This window comes from Oncorhynchus gorbuscha, linkage group LG17 (assembly GCF_021184085.1).
Source record: "Oncorhynchus gorbuscha isolate QuinsamMale2020 ecotype Even-year linkage group LG17, OgorEven_v1.0, whole genome shotgun sequence".
NCBI classification, from domain to species: Eukaryota; Metazoa; Chordata; class Actinopteri; order Salmoniformes; family Salmonidae; genus Oncorhynchus; species Oncorhynchus gorbuscha.
Genome location: NC_060189.1, coordinates 25,517,016 through 25,540,891, shown reverse-complemented (window position 1 = coordinate 25,540,891; position 23,876 = coordinate 25,517,016). Strand labels below are relative to the sequence as shown.

Below are 23,876 nucleotides of genomic sequence, written 5' to 3'. Positions count from 1 at the left end.
TTTTAAAAGTCAGTAAATGAGGCTGAATGATCTGTTTGGCTGCCAGAAAAGGCTCCACTGATAGCCAGGTGTAGTAGTGGTAAGGTGTTGGGACTGCTGTTAGGACTCTGCTGTTGGGATAGCTTTATGTAGGCCCTAACAGTTGTTGGGCACCGGTTGTCACCATTATAGTGCAAATAATATAATGTTGTGTAGTGGCTTTGCTGGCATTAATCCACTTGTTGTTTTTTGCCCCACGTCGGGTACTCAGGCAGCAAAATAAATGGGGTTTTAAATTCAGGGCTGATAAGTGTAACCTATTCAAGAATGAGGTCTGTTATTTAGGAAAAATAATTTCTGCTGAGGATTACAGAATGGATGTTAAAGAAATAGTAGCAGTGCAATAACTGATAAACAGGCCACCAACAAATGTGAGAGAGCTTAGGAAACTACTGGGGTTTCCTACTGGGGACCCCAGCATCCGGGAAGAGAAGGAACAAGGTAGCTATGCAGTCGGGACAGGCTCTGCCCCACCAGAAAGTTATATGGGAGTATACTCACCAGAGAGCATTAGAACACTTGGTGAGTATGTTGACTAATCCACCTGTGCTTGCTTACCCAGATTTCAAGGAGCCTTTTATCCTGCATGCTGATGCCTCCGAAGAGGGATTGGGAGGTGTGTTATACCAATGACAAAGTGGAAAACTGGGAGCCATTGTATATGGCTCCCGCACCCTGACTCGAGCAGAGAGAAACTATCACCTTCACTCTGGCAAACTGGAATTCTTTGCCCTTAAATGGGCAGTGACTGAGCGGTTCCGAGATGACCTATTTTATGCTCCCTGTGACAGTGCACAGTGATAATAACCCCTTGACATATGTACTAACTACAGCAAGACTGAATGCCACCGGTCATCGCTGTAATCTCACACTGAAGTATCGTCCTGGAAAGGTAAACACTGACGCAGACTTCCTGTCACGCTCTCCTTTGCATGCTGAACATTACACAGAAGAATGCACAGAGAAAAAGTCACTTGAAATGGTAAAAGCAACACTCAGTAATGTTCAGACACAACAGAATGACTGTGAAACGTGGATATTCACGGTCACACTAAAGCCATCAGTGCAAGATGAGCTGTCATGGTGGGGGGGGGGACAGTTACAGACCGACTGTTTCCACACGATCTCATGCAGGCTCAGTTAAAGGATGCGGCTGTATGGAGAATCTTGGAACTGAAAAGTCAAAGAACGAAGCCTAAACCAACAGAATGTCAACAAGAGTGCAACTAAGTCAAACAGTTACTGCAAGAGTGGAACAGGCTCCATGTCTCACCAGATGGATCATTACAAAGGAAAACAGCAAAAAGGACACAAGATGTGGTACCACGTCAGTACAGAACACTGATTTACAAGTACTTACACACTGAAATGGCCCAACTAGGAACAGAAAGTGTTGAACTTAGCACGAGAACACTTATTGGCCACGCATTCAACATGACATTGAACACTTTATCACCAAAGTGTGTAAGTGTATCAAACAAAAGAAACTCAGTGCAATAACTAGGCCTCCACTGCAACATGTACGAGCTACAGTTCCTTCCCAGATGATTTCAATTGACTATGTGCATTTGAAGAAAAGCAGAGGGGGCTACGAGTACATTTGAGTTATTTTAGATAACTTTACAAAATGTACACAAGCCTACCCCACCAGAGATAAGTCAGGGAAAACTGCAGCAAAAAGACTGCTGATTTTTTCCCCAAGGTTTGGCTTTGTGTCAAAAATCCATCATGATCAGGGAAGAGTTTGAAAATCAGTTATTCAGAGCCTTGCAGAACTGCACGAGAATAGTCAATTCCAGAACCTCTCTATATCATCCACAGGGGAATCCGGTGGAGAGATTTAACTGTATACTGTTGCGCACACTAGATGAAGAGAAAAAGGCCAACTGGGGTGATATAATTGTACCACCAGTGATGCTACTGGTTTCTCACTGTATTCCCTGCTCTTTGGAAGGGCTCCACTGCTACCTGTTGACCTTGTCTTTGGGTTACAGATAAAGGAACAGGAGAAATCATACCAGGATTATGCTAAGAAGTGGCAGTAGCAGATGGTGAAAGCCTATGACATCGCCATTAGAAACATGGAGAAGTCAACAGCAAAGGGAAAAGCCTACTACGATCGGAAGAAAATGAGTTAGGTTAGGTTAGGTTAGGCTAGGTTCTGGTCTCAGGGGATCGTGTACTTGTGAGTAACATGTCAGAACGTGGGGGGCCGGGAAAGCTAAGATTACACTGGGAAGACCAAATACATGTGGTGGTACCAGGAAAGGTGATGACAGCCCTGTCTATGAGGTCAAACCCAAGAGGGGTACATGCAGGGCCCGGGTTCTGCATCACAATGTGCTCATGTCATGTAATTGTTTACCCTTTGAGGAACCTGTTGAAACACCCAGTAGAGGTCTGTGGAGAAGGGAACCACCCCAGAAAAAGCAGCAAAATGGGGAGAGCGCTGAGTTTGAGAGCTCAGATGAGGATTCTTATCCAGTTTTCATCAACAGGCCACGTAGGGGTGAAGAGAGCAGACAAAGTAGCACACAGCTAGTATCAGATAATAGTGAGGAACGGGGTCAGACTGAAAGAAACTTCACTGTGAAGGAGTGCGAGACAGTCTTCAGAGAGAGCCCAGAGAGGATGGGGGTAAATATGGAAACAGCTGAGGGCTCAGAGACTCAATCATCTCATGATGAAGTGGACACGGATTCATTGGGGTCACCCATGACCTTGCCCCGCCGTTCAGCCCGGCAGAGGAGGCCCAGAGACAGTTGTATTCCAGCCACTAGGGGGCAGTCTAGTGAAGCCCATGGGAAATAAAGAAATATAGTTTAAGTGAATTGGGGAGAGGGGGAAGAAGAAACAAAAAGTGCTGTAAACTGCTGTTACATGTGCTGACATTATTAAAAGTGAAGTAAACGGCACCTTTCGCGTTGTAGTTTATTTTATAAGCTCATAGAAAGGGTAACGATATCATTACTGTGTGATGCACACCCTCCTCCCTGGGCAAATAGAAGCCGTCAGTTAGAATGGGCTACTGGGGGGGCTTGAATCATAAGGGATGGGTGAACATCAACTGTAGAGGCAAAGCTTTTAAGGACATATCATACGTCATTTCCACCAACACCCATCCCTCAATGCACCTCAGCCCCCCCCCCCCCCCCATGTAAAGCTCTCATCTTGGCCCACATGTTAGCTCAACCCTACCTGAAGCGCACAGCATTGCGCAGGGGTGTGTCCCCATAGCGATCTTTGGCGTAGACAGTGGCGCCCTGGCTCAGTAGATATTGCACCACATTGAGGTGGCCCTCACAGGAAGCGATGTGCAGAGGGGTACGTCCATCATAGTCCCCCAGACTTAAGTTACTGCCCTGATGACAAGAAACACATCTCATACTGTATAGTTAAATAAAGGTTAAATAATAAATCAATATTACGGTGCCATGATCATACTGTGTAAAACCATGTATTGAGGTATCAAACCCATGTAGTGCTACACATTGACCTGTTACACACCTTACTGTCACCGTTCAGACTCATCTCGAATTGATACTGGGTGGCTTGAGCCCTGAATGCTGATTGGCTGACAGCCGTGGTATATCAGACCTTATACAACGTGTAGGACAAAACATGTAATTTTACTTCTCTAATTAAGTTGATAACCAGTTTATAATAGCAATAAGGCACCTGGGTTGGTTTGTGATACAGTGGGGCAAAAAAGTATTTAGTCAGCCACCAATTGTGCAAGTTCTCTCACTTAAAAAGATGAGAGGCCTGTAATTTTCATCATAGCTACACTTCAACTATGACAGACAAAATGAGAAAAAAAAATCCAGAAAATCACACTGTAGGATTTTTATTTTATTTATTTATTTGCAAATTATGGTGGAAAATAAGTATTTGGTCACCTACAAAACAAGCAAGATTTCTGGCTCTCACAGACCTGTAACTTCTTCTTTAAGAGGCTCCTCTGTCCTCCGCTCGTTACCTGTATTAATGGCACCTGTTTGAACTTGTTATCAATATAAAAGACACCTGTCCACAACCTCAAACAGTCACACTCCAAACTCCACTATGGCCAAGACCAAAGAGCTGTCAAAGGACACCAGAAACAAAATTGTAGACCTGCACCAGGCTGGGAAGACTGAATCTCCAATAGGTAAGCAGCTTGGTTTGAAGAAATCAACTGTGGGAGAAATTATTAGGAAATGGAAGACATACAAGACCACTGATAATCTCCCTCAATCTGGGGCTCCACGCAAGATCTCACCCCGTGGGGTCAAAATGATCACAAGAACGGTGAGCAAAAATCCCAGAACCACACGGGGGGACCTAGTGAATGACCTGCAGAGAGCTGGGACCAAAGTAACAAAGCCTACCATCAGTAACACACTACACTGCCAGGGACTCAAATCTTGCAGTGCCAGACGTGTCCTCCTACTTAAGCCAGTACATGTCCGGGCCCGTCTGAAGTTTGCTAGAGAGCATTTGGATGATCCAGAAGAAGATTGGGAGAATGCCATGTGGTCAGATGAAACCAAAATATAACTTTTGGGTAAAAACTCAACTTGTCGTGTTTGGAGGACAAAGAATGCTGAGTTGCATCCAAAGAACACCATACCTACTGTGAAGCATGGGGGTGGAAACATCATGCTTTGAGGCTGTTTTTCTGCAAAGGGAAGGGACCAGGATGAGTGATCCGTGTAAAGGAAAGAATGAATGGGCCCATGTATCATGAGATTTTGAGTGAAAACCTCCTTCCATCAGCAAAGGCATTGAAGATGAAACGTGGCTGGGTCTTTCAGCATGACAATGATCCCAAACACACCGTCCCGGGCAACGAAGGAGTGGCTTCATAAGAAGCATTTCAAGGTCCTGGAGTGGCCTAGCCAGTCTCCAAATCTCAACCCCATAGAAAATCTTTGGAGGGAGTTGAAAGTCCATGTTGCCCAGCAACAGCCCCAAAACATCACTGCTCTAGAGGAGATTTGCATGGAGGAATGGGCCAAAATACCAGCAACCGTGTGTGAAAACCTTGTGAAGACTTACAGAACACGTTTGACCTCTGTCATTGCCAACAAAGTGTATAAAACAAAGTATTGAGATAAACTTTTGTTATTGACCAAATACTTATTTTCCACCATAATCTGCAAATAAATTAATTAAAAATCCTACAATGTGATTTTCTGGATTTTTTAACCTGACAGTGCTAGGGCTGTTTACTGTCCCTACTGGAGGAATTTGGTGCCCTTATTAAACAGGATAAATTTTTGTCAAAAGTTGCTAATATATGCATATAAAAAATATTATCGAATAGAAAACACTCTAAAGCTTCTAAAACCGTTTAAATTTTGTCTCTATGTAAAGCAGAACTGTCAGGGAACTGTCAAACTATCTCTTGTCATGATAAAAGTTGGCCCAACTTTGACGTCATCGCAAACACCCTTCACAAACAGTTACAGCTCTGGGAACAGTTCCTACGTGTTCAGCGCGATCCCTGCTTTCAATGGGGCTTCTCATTGTGAGAATCGCGCGCTCACGGGAGTTTGAGCGTGCCGAAAGCTCTTGGTCACGCGAAGAAACAGGTCACTTTTATGCGCGCTCTGGTCAAGTCCTGTCTTTTTTCCAAGATCGATTGAACGATGCCTGTGTTTCTGTTCGTCCTCACAATTGCTGTACACCTTTATAACATGTTAAAGCTTGATTATGAAGTTAGTTTGACAAGTTTACTCAACATATAATATGTAAGTTCGACGTTTTGGTGCGCATCCACTTGACTTTTGGCTACATTTTGACCGAAATGTATAGTTTTTGAGAACCGAAAGACGCAGACTTGAAAACTAAACGCTGTTTTGGTAAGTATAATCCCTTCCAGGTCTTTTGATGGAAGAACAGCAAAGGTAAGGGAATATTTATGTGGTAAATTTGGGTTTCTGTGGACTCCAAGATAGAGGAGCCAGAATGCTACATTTGGAGCGCCGACTCCTAGTATAGCCTAGTGAACGCAACCTGTAACGTTAAAAATAAATGTAACACAGCGATTGCATTTAGAAGAAGTGTATCTTCCTATACATATGTAGAACGTGCATATTTAGTCAAAGTTTATGATGTGTATTCCTTGTTAGCTGACGTTATCTGCCGGAGCTATCGTCATTTCTCCTGACATTATAGTAGCATTTTTTGAACGATGCGTCATTGTAAACAGAGATTTATGGATATATATTGCAGATTATTGAAAAAAAATGAATGTACTGTGTAACATGTTATATTACTGTCATCTGATGAAGATTTCAAAAGGTTAGTGAAATTATTTTTATTTTAATCCTGCGTTTGTTGATTGCATATTTTTTCCTACTTGGCTATGCAAATGAGCTATGTCTGCGGTGGTGGTTTGACATAAATATGTGCTATGTTTTCGCCGTAAAACATTTTAGAAATCTGACTTGCTGGGTAGATAAACAACTTGTTTATCTTTCATTTGAGCTATTGGACTTGTTAATGTGTGGAGGTTAAATATTTTTAGGAATATTTTTGCGTTCCATGCGCCACATTCCAGCTGAGGGTGTGGGGGGGGAGGTCCCAGCTGGGAACGGGTGTCCCCAACAGGTTTGGATGAAGTGTACCTATGATGAAAATTACAGGCCTATCATCTTTTTAAGTGTGAGAACTTGCACAATTGGTGGCTGACTAAATACTTTTTTGCCCCACTGTATATGGCCAATATACTACGGCTAAGGGCTGTGTCCAATCACTCCATGAGGAGTCACGGTTAAGAACAAATCAAATCTAAATGTATTTGTCACATACACATGGTTAGCAGATGTTAATGCGAGTGTAGCGAAATGCTTGTGCTTCTAGTTCCGACAATGCAGTAATAACCAACGAGTAATCTAACCTAACAATTCCACAACAACTACCTAATACACACAAGTGTAAAGGGATGAAGAATATGTACGTAAAAATATATGAATGAGTGATGGTACAGAACAGCATAGGCAAGATGCAGTAGATGGTATTGAGTACAGTATATACATATGAGATGAGTAATGTAGGGTATGTAAACATTATATTAAGTGTCATTGTTTAAAGTGGCTAGTGATACATTTTTACATACATTTTCCATTATTAAAGTGGCTGGAGTTGAGTCAGTATGTTGGCAGCAGCCACTCAATGTTAGTGGTGGCTGTTTAACAGTCTGATGGCCTTGAGATAGAAGCTGTTTTTCAGTCTCTCGGTCCCCGATTTGATGCACCTGTACTGATCTCGCCTTCTGGATGATAGCGGGGTGAACAGGCAATGGTTCGGGTGGTTGTTGTCCTTGATGATCTTTATGGCCTTCCTGTGACATTGGGTGGTGTAGGTGTCCTGGAGGGCAGGTAGTTTGCCACCGGTGATGCGTTTTTGCAGACCTCACTACCCTCTGGAGAGCCTTATAGTTGTGGACGGAGCAGTTGCCGTACCTGGCGGTGATACAGCCCGACAGGATGCTCTCGATTGTGTATCTGTAAAAGTTTGTGAGTGCTTTTGGTGACAAACAAATTTCCTCAGCCTCCTGAGGTTGAAGAGGCGCTGCTACGTCTTCTTCCCCATGCTGTCTGTGTGGGTGGACCAATTCAGTTTGTCCATGATGTGTACGCCGAGGAACTTAAAACGTTCCACCTTATCCACTACTGTCCCGTTCATGTGGATAGGGGGGTGCTCCCTCTGCTGTTTCTTGAAGTCCACGATCATCTCCTTTGTTTTGTTGACGTTGAGTGTGAGGTTATTTTCCTGACACCACACTCCGAGGGCCCTCACCTCCTCCCTGTAGGCCGTCTCGTCGTTGTTGGTAATCAAGCCTACCACTGTAGTGACGTCCGCAAACTTGATGATTGAGTTGGAGGCGTGCATGGCCACGCAGTCGTGGGCGAACAGGGAGTACAGGAGAGGGCTCAGAATGCACCCTTGTGGGGCCCCAGTATTGAGGATCCACCACCTGGGGGCGGCCCGTCAGGAAGTCCAGTACCCAGTTGCACAGGGCGGGGTCGAGGCCCAGGGCCTCGAGTTTGGAGGGTACTATGGTGTTAATTGCTGAGCTGTAGTCGATGAACAGCATTCTAGTGGGTCTAGGGTGTCAGGTAGGCTGGACGTGATATGGTCCTTGACTAGTCTCTCAAGTCTCTCAAAGCACTTCATGATGACGGAAGTGAGTGCTACGGGGCGGGCGGTAGTCATTTAGCTCAGTTACCTTAGCTTTCTTGGGAACAGAAACAATGGTGGCCCTCTTGAAGCATGTGGGGACAGCAGACTGGGATAAGAATTGATTGAATATGTCCGTAAACACACCAGCCAGCTGGTCTGCGCATGCTCTGAGGACGCGGCTGGGGATCCCGTCTGGGCCTACAGCCTTGCAAGGCTTAACACGTTTAAACGTTTTACTCATGTCGGCTGCACTGAAGGAGAGTCCTCAGGTTTTGGTAGAGGGACGTGTCAGTGGCACTGTATTGACCTCAAAGCGAGCAAAGAAGTTATTTAGTCTGTCTGGGAGCAAGACATCATGGTCTGCGACGGGGCTAGTTTTCTTTTTGTAATCCGTGATTGACTGTAGACCCTGCCACATACCTTGTGTCTGAGCCATTGAATTGCGACTCTACTTAGTCGTGGTATATTGGCAATATACCACACCCCCTCGGGCCTTATTGCTTAAATATATCACCTATAAAATAAAATAGGTTCAACCAACTGTAGCGTGGGACTGAGGGAGTAATACAAACACACACATGTTTCTCTTTCACCCAGTACACTGATGATGTTCTGAGTCAATTTGACCTAATACACTAAATACAGTAAGTACATAAATACATGATTTTAACCTCCAAACATAGTTGAGGATGTCCTCTTTACTATGCTGTATTTGCTATGTTTATTTACCAAACTATTCAAAATGTAGAGCCAAATGTTTAATACTTATACCAAAGTCATAAATCAAATGTCATTTTAAACTCATTTTTAGCCAAACTTCAGATCACTATCCTTACAAGTTAATTAACCCTACCTAGAGGACTAGATAAGAGGTCATTGTGAAAAAATGAAGTTAAATAGTATTTCAGTGTTAAACTCACTACTGAGTCAAATTGACCTTCAACATAAGGGGACTCGTAAAATAAAATAAAATATGCTGTATTCTTTTCTAGGTGAACACAGTCTTCAGAGTAGAACAGGAATAGATAGAACTGGTATTTAACATTGGATTTTGAGAGTAATTTGGGCTACTAGGCATCTATCTGCATTCTGCATTGAGCCAGTGAATGTAGCAGAACCAGTCAGGTCATCATAACATATGTGACGTTCATGGTACAATGCAAAGTCTGTGGTATCAGTATGGAAACGTGTCTGTTAACACACAAACATATGGTTTGAACTTTGTCCTATAGTCCTGTAATCATGTCATTAGAACAGGTGTTTTCTTCTCCCCCTCCTGAAAGTATGTGAGGTCAATTGTTGCAGTGATTCTTTTTACTAACAGACATGTTGTATTTATGTAAATGTTCCTCACCATCTCCTTTATGGCATCCAAGGCCTCCAAGTCTCCTATCTTAGAAGCGGCACAAGCTAAGGTGGGTGTCAGAGCATCCCGGACGGCTTCGAGCTCCTGGAAATATCAGCAGAAAAACCATCAGCTATCATGTCAATACAAAGACTGACAATCAGTGGAGGAATGCTGTATGTCACGTGTTGTAAGTGACACCTAAAAAAATACTCTATGAAGTTGAATTGAACACATTGCAATGCCCAGCGATAGTTTTTTCTCTCCAAAAAAAAACGTATCTGTCTGATCAGATAAGCCAGAGCCCAATGAAAACATGTTAGGTGGAAAGTAACCCTGCAGACTCAGTGGTGGTGACAGTGTGTGTGTGATGTGGCTGGCTGTGCTGTGGCCTCACCTCCTTACAGCTGATGCTCAGGGACTTGGCGATGACCTGGATGAAGCGACTGTCACTCAGAGTGAGCTTGGCCCCCTGCAGGTCAGCGATCATCTCTCCCCGCAGGTTCTGACTCAGCATCTGGACCGGTACAACAGAGACAACAAAGGACAGATAACACACAAACACAGTCAACACAGACAAGCATGATCAAGGATTACACCATCATGTCACTGACCTTAATCCGCATGTGAATCATCTCTGCCATCTATTGCCGCTACCTTCTTGTTAAAATGGGACTAAGACAGATGTCACTCTAGAGTTCAGCCTAATGTTGACATTCGCTTCAAAAGATTTTCTATAAGGGGCCTACAAATTGTAGTGAGGTAATGAGTGTGTTTTGACTGGGACTACCTTTCTTTTTGCCTCTATGCTGAGGTCCGTCCTGGCCAGCACGTAGGACAGCTTGCACAGGGCAGCCTCAGGAGTCATGTCACAGCCTGCCACCAGTCCTGCGTCACTCAAGGCCTGAGGGGATCAGGACGACATGTTAACACACATCCATCCACATCATGTGCACTCTCCCACTCCCACTGAACACAGGGTTCTGGTGTACCTTTCCAGTGGCGTACGATGTGGTGACAGAACCCCTCAGACACTGGGTGCAGTTGACCATGATCACGCCCCTCTCTGTGGCATTCCGGAACTCCTCAAGCAGGTCAGCACAGTTATCAGGGGCGTTTCCACTACCATACGTCTCCAGGACAATGCCCTCCATGGGCGCCTGCAGGAAGGACTTCACCTGCGCACGGGCACGGGCACGGGCACACACACACACACACACACACACACACACACACACACACACACACACACACACACACACACACACACACACACACACACACACACACACACACACACACACACACACACACACACAGAGCCAGCAAGATGAGCGGCCATCTCAGTCTGGCTTGTGGACAAAGGAGTGTACGGAGCTAGTGTCAACCTGCCCAGACCTACTCTCCCCCCTCCTCCAGACCATTATATCTCAGGGTGATTCACTGGATCCAGGAGATCTCTTCAAAATACCAGCTCTGGCATCTGGAGAGGAAATGGCTCAAATGGCCAGGCACGGGGAACCATTAACTTCAAGGTTAATAATTGACAGTATCATTTCACTTGGCAGCGAACCTTAGACCTAACTTGTGGAGGGAGGGAAACATAGCAAGTTATCTTCCATTGGATTTTGGATCAAGCGGCTAGCTAGCCAAAAATGTAAACAGAATCCCAAATAAACCCCATGCTGGCAGAGACCCCGGAAGGCGGAGGAGAGTCTGATGCATAATAAAAGAAGCAAATAAAAACATATAAAAAACAATAACAAACAATGAGACAGTAAACATTGAGACAGATTGAGACAGTAAAACCATCCTCCCCTCAATCTGAAGCGAGGGAGGCGTATCTAAGTGTTTAAGTGTCTGTGCCAAGCCCCTCGTCTTTAGCGGGTAATTGGACATGCCCCATAACCCGGTCTCCTTTTACACTGGACTAAACGCCGCTCCCGGCTGTATGCAGACCACTTGGAACGCCACACGATGCTGGCTCGTCAGAAAACACAGTAGGACCTGCATGAGAGGATTCACCACAACAGAGCTACAATGAAGAGTTTTAGATAAATATGGCCCCAAATGGTTGTTCTGATTTAGTCTTTCTACAATAGGGTATTCCTTTCACTATTGCAGTATATCAGAAGTAGGAAGACAGTTGTGATTTAATGATGTGGTTGAGTAGGCAACAGAAACAGGGCAGAGCCACTATCCACCCCTTCTCACCCCCACCCTGGGAAGCCTCTTACGGTCATCGCAGTGATGCCTGGGAAGAGTCTCAGCAGACCCACGTTACGGTTCATCAGAGTGCTCACTCTGAACTGCGAGGTTGTGTTCACTCGCCACACCGTGTCCCAGTTAACTGCAGGGGAAATGGAAAAAGTTTCGTGAAAAGATCCATCCTACGCCATGGAAAAGATTTGACTTGATATACACTACTATTCAAAAGTTTGGGGTCACTTAGAAATGTCCTAGTTTTTGAAAGAAAATCATTTTTTGTCCATTAAAATAACATCTGATTGATTCGAAATACAGTGTAGACATTGTTAATGTTGTAAATAACTATTGTAGCTGGAAACAGCTGATTTTTTGAAGGCCAGCATCCCGGAGTCGCATCTTCACTGTTGACGTTGAGACTGGCGTTTTGCGGGTACTATTTAATGAAGCTGCCAGTTGAGGGCTTGTGAAGCATGTGTTTCTCGAACTAGACACTCCAATGTACTTGTGCTCTTGCTCAGTTGTGCACCAGGGCCTCCCACTCCTCTTTCTATTCTGGCTATATCCAGTTTCCGCTGTTCTGTGAAGGGAGTAGTACACAGCGTTGTACGAGATCTTCAGATTCTTGGCAATTTGTCGCATGTAATAGCCTTCATTTCTCAGAACAAGAATAGACTGACGAGGGGGCCTCCCGGGTGGCGCAGTGATTCTGGGTTCGAGCCTAGGCTCTATCGCAGCCGGCCGCGACCGGGAGGCCATTTCCAGCTACCAATAGTCATTTACAACATTAACAATGTCTACACTGCATTTCTGATCAATTTGATGTTGTTTGAAATGGACAAAAATGTGCTTTTCTTTCAAAAACAAGGACATTTCTAAGTGACCCCAAACTTTTGAACGGTAGTATAGATAAACACATAACAGGACAGACCAAATATTACACCACTTGATTACTTTTAATATCCACTTCAGCATTGGCCAGAGGAGCCAGGTTAGGAGAATTGAAGGCATTGAAACTCCCAGAATCCACCTTGGTTACACGGTTCCCCCGGTACAGCTTGTGGTGGAAATACAAACAAACCTAGAGATGTAGATGGAGAATGAATGAAACCTCCTAAGACATCATTATTAAGCATATACACTGAACCAAAATATAAAACGCAACATGTAAGGTGTTAGTGAGTATTTCTCCTTTTACAAGTTATTCCATCCCCTTGGACATGTGTGGCATATCAAGAAGCTGAATAAACAGCACGATCATTACACAGGTGCACCTTGTGCTGGGGAAACAAGGCAATTAGAATGTGCGGTTTTGTTACAACACAATGCCGCAGATGTCTCAAGTTGAGGGTGTGTGCAATTGGCATGCTGACTACAATAATGTCCTACACAGCTGTGGCCAGATAATTTAATGTTAATTTCTGTACCATAAGGTGATTCCAATGTAATTTTAGAGAATTTGGCCGTATGTCCAACTGGCCTCTTAAACTGCAGACCACATGTATGGCGTTGTGTGGGCGAGCGGTTTGCTGATGTCAACGTTGTGAACAGAGTCCCCCATTGTAAAGGTGGGGTTATGGTATGGGCAGCTACGGACAGCAGATACAATAGCATTTTATCAAAGTCAATTTCTACGCACAGAGATACCTTGACAAGAACCTGAGGCCCATTGTCCTGCCATTCAGCTTCTCTTCCCCTCTAACCCTGGTCTGGGAGTTCCGCAGGCACTTCATGTTTTTGATTAGACCTGCGGCACTCCAGGAACAGGGTTGTCTACCCCTGTACTACTGTTATAGTTTATACACTGAGTGTACACAACAAGGTTCCACAGGGATGCTGGCCCATGTTGATGCCAATACTTCCGACAGTTATGTCATGTTGGCTGGATGTCCTTTAGGTGGTGGACCATTCTTGATACACATGGGAAACTGTTGAGCTTGAAAAATACATCAGCGTAGCAGTTCTTCACACAAACGGTGCGGCTAGCACCTACTACCATACCTCGTTCAAAGGCACTTAAATATTTTGTCTTGCCCATTCACCCTCTGAATGGCACACATACACAATCCATGTCTCAAGGCTTAAAAATCCTTCTTTAACCTGTGTCATGACGTGACTATCATTAATGTGTTGACTGTTATTTATCGAATCAACTAACTACGTTTAATTGTTACATGATTAAATGAATCATGTAACAATTAACTCATTAGGAATTTGGGGCACCACGGAGGAAGTTGTTTAACGAGTTACCATCTCCCGTATTAAACTCCAAAGATAAATAAATATAGGTTATATCGATAACAGTCACTTACTAATCATTATCTCATATCAGTCCCATTCTGAACGTCGCAGACCTCTTGAATCCGCAAGAACCCCAGCCTTTTCTTATTATTCAGTTCTACACAACCTATTGTAATTATTTATTTACTAACTAACTAAATAATAACACAGATTACACACTTACATGAGACAAAAGTCCCTCGTGGACTGACAAGATATGACGGCTTGTTACACATATGGAGAGGGAGGGGTAGATAAAGAGTCAAACTTATTGTACATTTGGAAACTACCCTCAAAAGTAATAATAATAATACTTTCCTCACAAACCACCGCTCGTTTGGGTAAGGAATGCAATGTATTTACGTGTAGATTTCTCTGTCCTTTGTCTCTCTGAAACCAATCGATCCTTCTATGGGAAGTGGCTCGATGGGTGTAAGGCTCTGGTTGTCCTCCAGTGGTCACAATGTCCTTAGTTGTTCCGGCATGGAGTGGATGTTTCATCATATGCACCAATGATTGTCGAGATGGTATCTTCTCCTTCCTTTCTCGGGAAGATAGTCAAATTCTAGATCCCTTTATATGAACAGCTGCAGAATGTCAAATGTTCTGGTCAACTCTATCTTCTCCACCTCATGTTGAGGGTTTCTAAGCATTTCAACGTGTGGCCACAGCTTCACGTCTGCTGGTCTGGTAGTTGAGGTTATCTTCTCACCTTGTGTTGAGTCTTAGAGTTTCAACCATTCGTAACATTCAGCTCACACTGTCCGTCTGCTGGTCTGGCATGTTAATTCTTAGCGAATCCTTTTAAGCACTCTGGTCGGAAAGGCGGTTCCATCACACTGACACTCTTCTGACCTCATTAGGGGCGTGGCTTAGTTAATGTGCCAGGGACATGAAAAACCATTATCTCATTAGGAATCCAAAACACATTGCTCTCTCAAACATAGTTTCCTCGTTCTTCATATTATATTAGCATCATATTGGATGGAAACTTTACAGCTAGAATGCGTTTCCTTCCTAAGTTACAGTATTTTCGTTATACAGTTTTTAATGACATCATAATGAAAAGCAATATGACAGGATCCCCACGGACCATTCTTAACATTCCTATGTCATAAATATTGTTCCCGTATTCACTTTTTGAACAACAGCAAAAAATGTGGGTGGCAAAATGTCTCTGTAACAAAGACATTCCAATCTTTGTTACAGGAACAACACAGCTGCCTGAATAAACGTCATCAGATACCAGATATACAGATACGTCATCAGAGCGCACAACACAACATTGTACTGTCTACACTCGGTTTGTTGTTTATATTAAAATTGTTTCATTAAATCGACTTTAATCAGAACTAAAGTTTAGTTGCGAAGGACCCCACGACGTGGTTAGCCTTTATGGATGGGACTGCAAGTTTGTGTTCCATTTTTTTGTGTGGATTCCTCGAGTGATAGTTGGCTGTACTACAGAACAACTGGTTGCAGCTAAGGAGATCCTGAGGGAAATCAACGAGAACCAACATCTTTACGCTATGAAGGAACAACATACTCCATCATGGAAAGATCCGACAACCTCACAAAATAACTTTAACCCGAGAAAAAAAGGAAAAACAGATTCATCTACAGACACGGACGATTTTCTGGCTGGAATCCATGCAACACTGGAAAAGTTGTGTGAGGAGGTAACAGGGTTGAGGGGGAGTTTGAAATTCTCATGCTCCAAGGAGAAAACAAGGCACTCACAGCCAAGGTAAAAATCCACAATTCCAACATGGATTGTCTACTCAGGGAAAACAGGGTGATGGAGTTGCTACTAGACATACAAAGTCGTAGTATGCGTGAAAATCTATTTTTTTCTGGGTTTCCTGAGGACGCATCCAATAATCCAGAGGGCGCGATCAGAGAATTCATGCAATCCGCCTTGAAACTTCCCCGACCGATCATTGCAAAATTTGAACACTACCAACAAAAGGAGCTGATCAAAAGTAGGGGAAGGGAGCTTAAAGGGACCAAATTTGGTCTCAATGACCAATTTTCAAGAGAGATAAACGAACGCTGTAAGAGACTGAATCCGGTACAAAAGCAACAAAGGGAGAAGGGTAAGCGTGCCTTTCTCATTGTGGACAAACTCTTTATAGATGGACAGCTATTCCGAGACAGTTTCATAACACCATGGCTGTACTAAATTCTACAGGGACTTCAGGTTACAAAAAAAATAAAGTATGGGAACTGTAAAAATATCTGAACATTATGAAGTGGATATGAACACACACGTACTCAATTTCATGCTTGCTTACACATACACACACAGACCTGATCTCGCTCTCTCCTCTCTCTTTTCTCTTCTCTCCTCTCCCCCGATTGTTGAGAACTGTTTTACAATTTCATGTGTTTGTTGTTTGTCTATCTTTTTTATGTATTTGTCTACAAGTTTATATGTTTACAACAAGCAAGGGGGAGATATCAGAATAGGGGCATTGGGGAATAATAACATACTGTATGGAATACACTTGTACTGTCGTGAAGCTGTCTCTAGAGTAACGCAAGGTCTCTTTCATGATCATGTGAAACGTCGATTGCTATGGAAATGCTGGAATGTGTTTTTCAATGATGTTAAAGGTAATTATGATGCAACTATGATGGTGATACGATATGGGTTACAATTATCATCATGAATATTAAGGTTATACACATTACATGTTACACACAGACACTCAACCATGCAAATTGGCAGAGTTATTATTTTTTGGGCCATCACATATTATAGTCTTACTCTTACACAAACATTGTACACACTCTCACTATATCACATTCAATATCATACACATTCACCTACTCAGATTTACTACACACATAATATCTTGCCTAAATTTTCTAACATCTGTGGCATTGGCTCACAGGCAAGGGAATAAAACAAATATTGCTAGAACCTACTTCTTAAATATCAGACATTTGAAAGCTCTAGTTTTGACCTTCATAATACCTGTGATGGCAGTAACTTTACAAGCACTAATCATGGTCAATTTAGACTGAGAATATGATCTAGTTATGGTAAGGGGTGAAATAAGGATTGCCAGTTATAATTGTAACGGTTTAGCAGATTATAAAAAAAGAAGATCAGTCTTTACATGGCTAAAAGAAAAGGAATATAACATATACTGTTTACAGGAAACTCACTCTACATCCTTAGATGAAGTTGTGTGTAAAAAGGAATGGGGTGGTGCAATAATATTCTGTCATGAACAAATGAACTCAAAAGGTGTGTTGATATTAATTAACAAAAATTTGCAAATAATCAGGAATGATTCGCAAGGAAGGTGGATCCTTTTGAATATGAAAGTCGACAAAAAAGAGATTTGGCTCATTAATCTCTATGGTCCAAATCAAGATGATCCATACTTCTTCGGAAACATTTATACCAATTTATTGAACTTACAGGCAACAAATTATCAAATCATTACGGTACAGTAGGAGACTATAACACACTGTTAAGTACCTCAATGGACCGTAAAGGTAATCACTCCACAAACTATCATCACTAAGGAAATCACCAATATTATGGACACATTAGAAATAGTGAATATTTGGAGACTAAAAAACCCCGACCTAGTGAGATATACATGGAGACTTAATCAAGCTAAGTCGTCTTGACTACTTTCTTGTCTCTTTCTCTCTTGCGTCAAAGGTTAAAAAAGTTTCAATAAGAGACAGAACGCGATCGGATCATCATCTATTTGGCATTCACATAACTCTTATAGATGTTCCACATGGACAGGGATATTGGAAATGTAAACAAAGTTTACTGGAGGACAACCTATTTTGAACAAAATAATTTATAACTGAATTTTTCGAGTTTAATATAGGTTCAGCAAATCCCCTTATTGTTAGGGATACCTTAAAAATGTACCTTCAAATATCAGTCAATTCAATATTCATCAATAAAAAAGCAGTTTCTGCCTAAAGAGACAAGACTAACAAGGGAAATCCATGAACTAATAGTACAGGTAGATAGCAATAAAAACGATACGACAGAGATACAAAACAAGTTAGAGGAAAAACAAAGAGAACTTGAGGAACTTATTCAAGAACGATCTAGTGTAATATATAAACTTCACCCTGAATTTCCAATACAGGAACGCTAACAAAAATAATTTGCAGAAACTCGTTACTGAAGACAGAGTCATCTATGATTCTCCTAATTATATTTTAAAAGAGGAAGCTAATTCTTTTAGGCAGATGTTCTCTTTTCTGTCTCATCCTCTCCCACTGAATGAAGATTACGGTAAAGGAATTATTTCCAAATAACATAAAAAATTTAAAATTAACAGAAAGATCAGTACGAAGGCCAAATTACAGAGGAATAATTTTGAGGCTATTAAATCCTTTCAGTCTGGAAAAACTCCAGGGCTTGACGGCATACTGGTAGAGGTATATCAAGCCTTTTTTGATATACTAAAATCTCCATTGTTAGATTGGTTTTACTACTCCTATAGAAATGGTAGTCTGTCAGGTACTCGGGAGGTAGGTTCTCTATTATTAAAACAAGACCCAGATGGCAAATATAAAGACCTAGTCTAAAAAACTTGAGGCCCCTTACACATCAATGTTGTGATGCAAAAATACTAGTGAAATGCATAGCAGTCAGATATTGCACCAGGCATTGTTCATCCTGATCAGACACACAATGAATTTCAATAGAAAAGTTGTAAAAAATATCCTGCAACCATGGAGAGGTAAATACCTGTCTATTTATGGAAGAATTGACCTGATTAACTCATTAGTCATATCTCAGTTTATTCACTTACTTATGGCGCTGTCTACTCCTGATGATTTCTTTTTTTCAAATCATATGAGCAAAAAATATTTCGCTTTATTTGGGAAGCTAAACCAGACAAAATAAAACGTGCCTATCTATATAATGAATATGAATTGGATGGGTTGAGATTAAATATAAAAGCACTAAACCGCTCTCTAAAGGCTTCACTTATTCAAAAGTTTTACTTGAACCCTGAATGGTTCAAGTAGATTACTAAGAAAAGCTCATCCATTGATTAAAAATGGCCTTTTTCCCTTTGTGCAGATTGCCATGTCTCATTTTCGATTAATTGAAAATTGTACTTTTTTTCAAAGTCTCTCTCTTCTTCAAACAAGCATTGCAGAGGTGGCTACAATTTCAATTTCATCCCCTGAAAAGACAGAACAAATATTACAACAAAAATAATGGCTGAACTCAAATTTGCTGATTGATAAAATACCTGTATTTATGGGAAAGATGTTTGAAAATTGTATTTTGTTCTTAAATTATATTGTAAATTGGAATGGTAGAGTTATGTCCTACATGGAGTTATCATAATTGTATAGGAAAGTCTGCTCAATCCAAGAGTAGAACCAATTGATTACAGCATTACACCAAAAAGGGAGGAGGCAGGGAACTGGTCTGTCTGCCCAAAATAAAGGATCAAAACTGGCGGAGGAATAAAAATAGCATAAATAGGAAAGTATACCAGCTTCATTTGAGGACCAGGATGTTGACAACTATGCCATACAGATTGCAAAATAGTTAGGAAGAGATTTTTGATGTACCGATTCCATGGTACAGGGTGTATGAGTTGATATATAAAACAATGTCAAGATTTCATGCTTTTCAGCTGAAATGATTATATAGAACTCTTGTCACCAACAAAATGTTGAATATTTGGGGCATAAAATCTATGAAGTCCTTCAGATTTTGTTGTGAGGATACAGAATCAATAAACCATTTATTTTGGTATTGCCCTAAGGTAGCCTGTTTCTGGTCTCAGGTTCAGGAATGGCTGAAAATGCATAGCTTTGATCTAAAATTGACCCTAGAAATAGTACTATTAGGAGATCTGGAGAGACCGGATCAGTCTATCTGTGGATTCTATTCGATTAGATAGATTGAAATTGTACGTTAAACATCACAGCATAGTTGAAAGATATGTGTTGCGAAGAAACCCGAAGTGTGTGGCCAGCAGAGATAGATGGGAATGGGCTGAGGGAAGGGACGTGGAATTGGAGACAAGTAGGAGTGGAGTTTCTGTGCAGGAGATGATGGTCAAAGATAAAAGTTTTAAAAAATCGAAATAAAACATAATAAAAAAGTATGTTTGAATAACACTAAGGGGCAGTGTTTTTACAACTAATGCCGGTTCGCCTGAGGCTGATACCATGCAGGTGTTTCTACACATGCATATACACACACTCTCAAATAAACGCATGCAAGAGCACACATATGCATGTAATAGTGCCAGACATGCACGCAGCCATATACAGATGGCATTGCTGTTGTGATTTAAGTTGTCCTTGGTTTTAAATGTTGTTTTTTGCATTGTTGTTTGCCTTTTTCTTCTGTATTTTTCCCAGTTGCACAGTTTTAGATGAACAGATTATTCTCTTGGTTGTTGGTGCATTGAGGGGTTCTTTGGGGTGGGGAATGGAATTTTCTTGGGAGGGGTCTCGAATGGTTGCGAAACAGCTTTTGGGGAACTGTGGGGCGGGATCTTGGAGGGTTCGGGTTCACGTTTTTTGGCCTGGTGGGAGATGTGTCAACGTGCCCTTGAGCAGGGCATTGACCCTGGATGCTTCTGTGTGTGGCTCTGAATGGGAGTCTGTTGGATGACTGGTATGATGTAAAGTTGAAGTCGGAAGTTTACATACAGTTAGGTTGGAGTCATTAAAACCTGTTTTTCAACCACTCCACAAATTTATTGATACCAAACTATAATTTTGGCAAATCAGTTAGGACATCTACTTTGTGCATTAACACTAGTAATTTTTCCAACAATTGTTTACAGACAGATTATATCACTGTATCCCAATTCCAGTGGGTCAGAAGTTTACATACACTAAGTTGACTGTGCCTTTAAACAGCTTGGAAAATTCCAGAAAATGATGTCATGGCTTTAGAAGCTTCTGATAGGCTAAGTGACATCATTTGAGTCAATTGGAGGTGTACCTGTGGATGTTTTTCAAGGCCCACCTTCAAACTCAGTGCCTCTTTGCTTGACATCATGAGAAAATCAAAAGAAATCAGCCAAGACTTCAGAAAAAAAATTGTGGACCTCCACAAGTCTGGTTCATCCTTGGGAGCAATTTCAAAATGCCTGAAGGTACCATGTTCATCTGAACAAACAATATTACACAACTATAAACACAATGGTACCACGCAGCCGTCATACCGCTCAGGAAGGAGACGTGTTCTGTCTCCTAGAGATGAACGTATTTTGGTGCGAAAAGTGCAAATCAATCCCAGAACAACAGCAAAGGACCTTGTGAAGATGCTGGAGGAAACAGGTACAAAATAATCTATATCCACAGTAAAACGAGTCATATATCAACATAACCTGAAAGGCCACTCAGCAAGGAAGAAGCCACGGCTCCAAAACCGCCATAAAAAAGCCAGACTACGGTTTGCAACTGCACATGGGGACAAAGATTGTACTTTTTGGAGAAATGTCCTCTGGTCTGATGAAACAAAAATAGAACTGTTTGGCCATAATGACCATCTTCATGTTTGGAGGAAAAAGGGGGAGGCTTGCAAGCTGAAGAACACCATCCCAACCATGAACCACGGGTGTGGCAGCATCATGTTGTGGGGGTGCATTGCTGCAGGAGGGACTCGTGCACTTCACAAAATAGATGGCTTCATGAGAAAGGAAAATATGTGAATATATTGAAGCAACATCTCATCAGTCAGGAAGTTAAAGCATGGTCGCAAATGGGTCTTCCAATGGGTCTGTCAAATGGACAATGACCCCAAGCATACTTCCAAAGTTGTGGCAAAATGGCTTAAGGACAACAAAGTCAAGGTATTGGAGTGGCCATCACAAAGCCCTGACCTCAACCCTATTTGTGGGAAGAACTGAAAAAGCGTATGCGAGCAAGGAGGCCTACAAATCTGACTCAGATACACCAGCTATGTCAGGAGAAATGAGACAAAATTCACCCAACTTATTGTGGGAATCTTGTGGAAGGTTACCCAAAGTGTTTGACCCAAGTTAAACAATTTAAAGGCAATGCTACCAAATAATAATTGAGTGTATGTAAAATCTGACCCACTGGGAAAGTGATGAAAGAAATAAAAGCTGAAATAAATCATTCTCTCTACTATTATTCTGACATTTCACATTCTTAAAATATATTGGTTGATCCAAACTGACCTAAGACAGGGAATTTTTACTAAGGTTAAATGTCAGGAATTGTGAAAAACTGAGTTTAAATATATATATTTGGCTAGGGTGTATGTAAACGTATGACTTCAACTGTAGTTGTTGAGCGGCTTCACTGCAAGTATGTTGTATGTTTCAGATATTCAATAAAAAAATATATTTTTAAAAACATTCAAATCTTGCATCTATAGAGCCAGTGGGAGAGTTCTATCCCTCTTAATTTACAACAGGGTGTGAAGGTGTGATTAATTGTCTGCCAACAAAGTTAATCCTCACACCTTTATCAATCAGGGAAGACTGCCATAGCAGGCTAAAAAGCTAGACATGTCAACAGCTTGGACAATAGTATGAACACACGTTCAATTTAGAGAGAAATGTGATATAGTTGTTCATCTAAAACTGTGCAACTGGGAATATTTGGCCAAGATGATTCGACAACATTGTGCAGGTAATATGCAGTCAGGTGTGTGTGAGTGCTGCTCCAAGAAATGTCCCTCCCTCCTCTACTCACCTCAGGAATGACAAACTGACCAGCGATCAGCAGCGCCCCCAACAGGTTGTCTCTTCCATCGTTCCTCATCTCATAGATCGGCACCTGAAAGAGGTCATAAAACAACATTTCTCCCCTCTGTTATCTTATCTTTATGAAGCAGTTTAGCTGTATGGATGGCAGGTGTACCTGGGAGCCGGTGAGGATGACAGGCTTCCCCAGATGCTCACACATGAAGGACAGAGCGGATGCTGTGTAGGCCATGGTGTCCGTGCCGTGGAGAATGACAAAACCGTCATACTTCTCATAGTGTTTCTGGAACCAAGAGACAAAGAGAACAGGATCAGACTTGAACCCAAGGTTCCAAGGTCAACATGTGTAGCCTACATCTTTCCACTGGCTACTTGAAATAAGTACTGTATTTAATACAAAAGCTTTACAGTACATTTACATAAAAGGAAAGGGACAACTGACTTTTACTTCAGTGGATGACTTGAGATTGTTGTTTTATTGCATTATAATGCCTCTGCTTATGTAAATGGTAAAAGTCAGGTTTATGGTTAATGTTAGGGTGAAGTGCAAGATAAATAAAATGACCACACCAAGTACCTCAATGTCCTTCCCAATTGTAGCCCAGTCATCTGTGGTCATATTGCAAGAGTCCAGCAAGGGGCTGTACTCTAAAACAGTGTACACTATCCTCTTATTTTGTTTGCACAGCCTGGGAAAAGACAAGTTGAGTCATAATCATCCTATAATAACCAAATCTACAGAAAACACCCAAAGAAGCTCTGTGCATCAACAGAGCAGACAGTTTACATCAACATAGACAGTTTACATAGACACACAAACAATCCAGGTTAAGCAAATGTGGCTAAATCCCTTTAGGGGTCTTTTTTGACTTGGTTATTCTGTTTACTTTACAAACTCATTAAGACATGGAGCCGGTTCTGTTTACATGAGGAAAAGGCAGAAGATAAAGGAAAAGAGTGAAACAAGCCTAGCTTACGTCATGAAGCGAGACAGAGTCTATTTGGTTGGGCCTTCTGTTTCAGCAGCAGGGTGCCCAAACCAGTTCCTAAGTGCTGGGTGTGAATTATGGGCATGATGAGGGAGGGGGCGACTCCCTGGGAAATCTACGATGCTGTATGAGGAGTTA

At 41.9% G+C, this 23,876-nt stretch overlaps 1 protein-coding gene across 4 annotated transcripts in view; it reads right to left on the bottom strand.

Moving 5' to 3' along the window:
- LOC124002140 (60 kDa lysophospholipase-like) overlaps window positions 1-23,876 on the bottom strand; it is a 52,087-nt gene that overhangs the window by 7,197 nt on the left and 21,014 nt on the right. For all 4 annotated transcript variants that reach the window (XM_046309445.1, XM_046309446.1, XM_046309443.1 and 1 more), the window contains 10 exons: window positions 23,327-23,438; window positions 22,907-23,032; window positions 22,739-22,822; window positions 12,716-12,842; window positions 11,794-11,906; window positions 10,549-10,734; window positions 10,347-10,460; window positions 9,954-10,073; window positions 9,566-9,661; window positions 3,238-3,401 (listed from right to left, as the gene is read on the bottom strand). In XM_046309445.1, coding sequence (XP_046165401.1) covers window positions 3,238-3,401; window positions 9,566-9,661; window positions 9,954-10,073; window positions 10,347-10,460; window positions 10,549-10,734; window positions 11,794-11,906; window positions 12,716-12,842; window positions 22,739-22,822; window positions 22,907-23,032; window positions 23,327-23,438 — 1,242 coding nt within the window. The remainder of the gene's footprint in view (window positions 1-3,237; window positions 3,402-9,565; window positions 9,662-9,953; window positions 10,074-10,346; window positions 10,461-10,548; window positions 10,735-11,793; window positions 11,907-12,715; window positions 12,843-22,738; window positions 22,823-22,906; window positions 23,033-23,326; window positions 23,439-23,876) is intronic.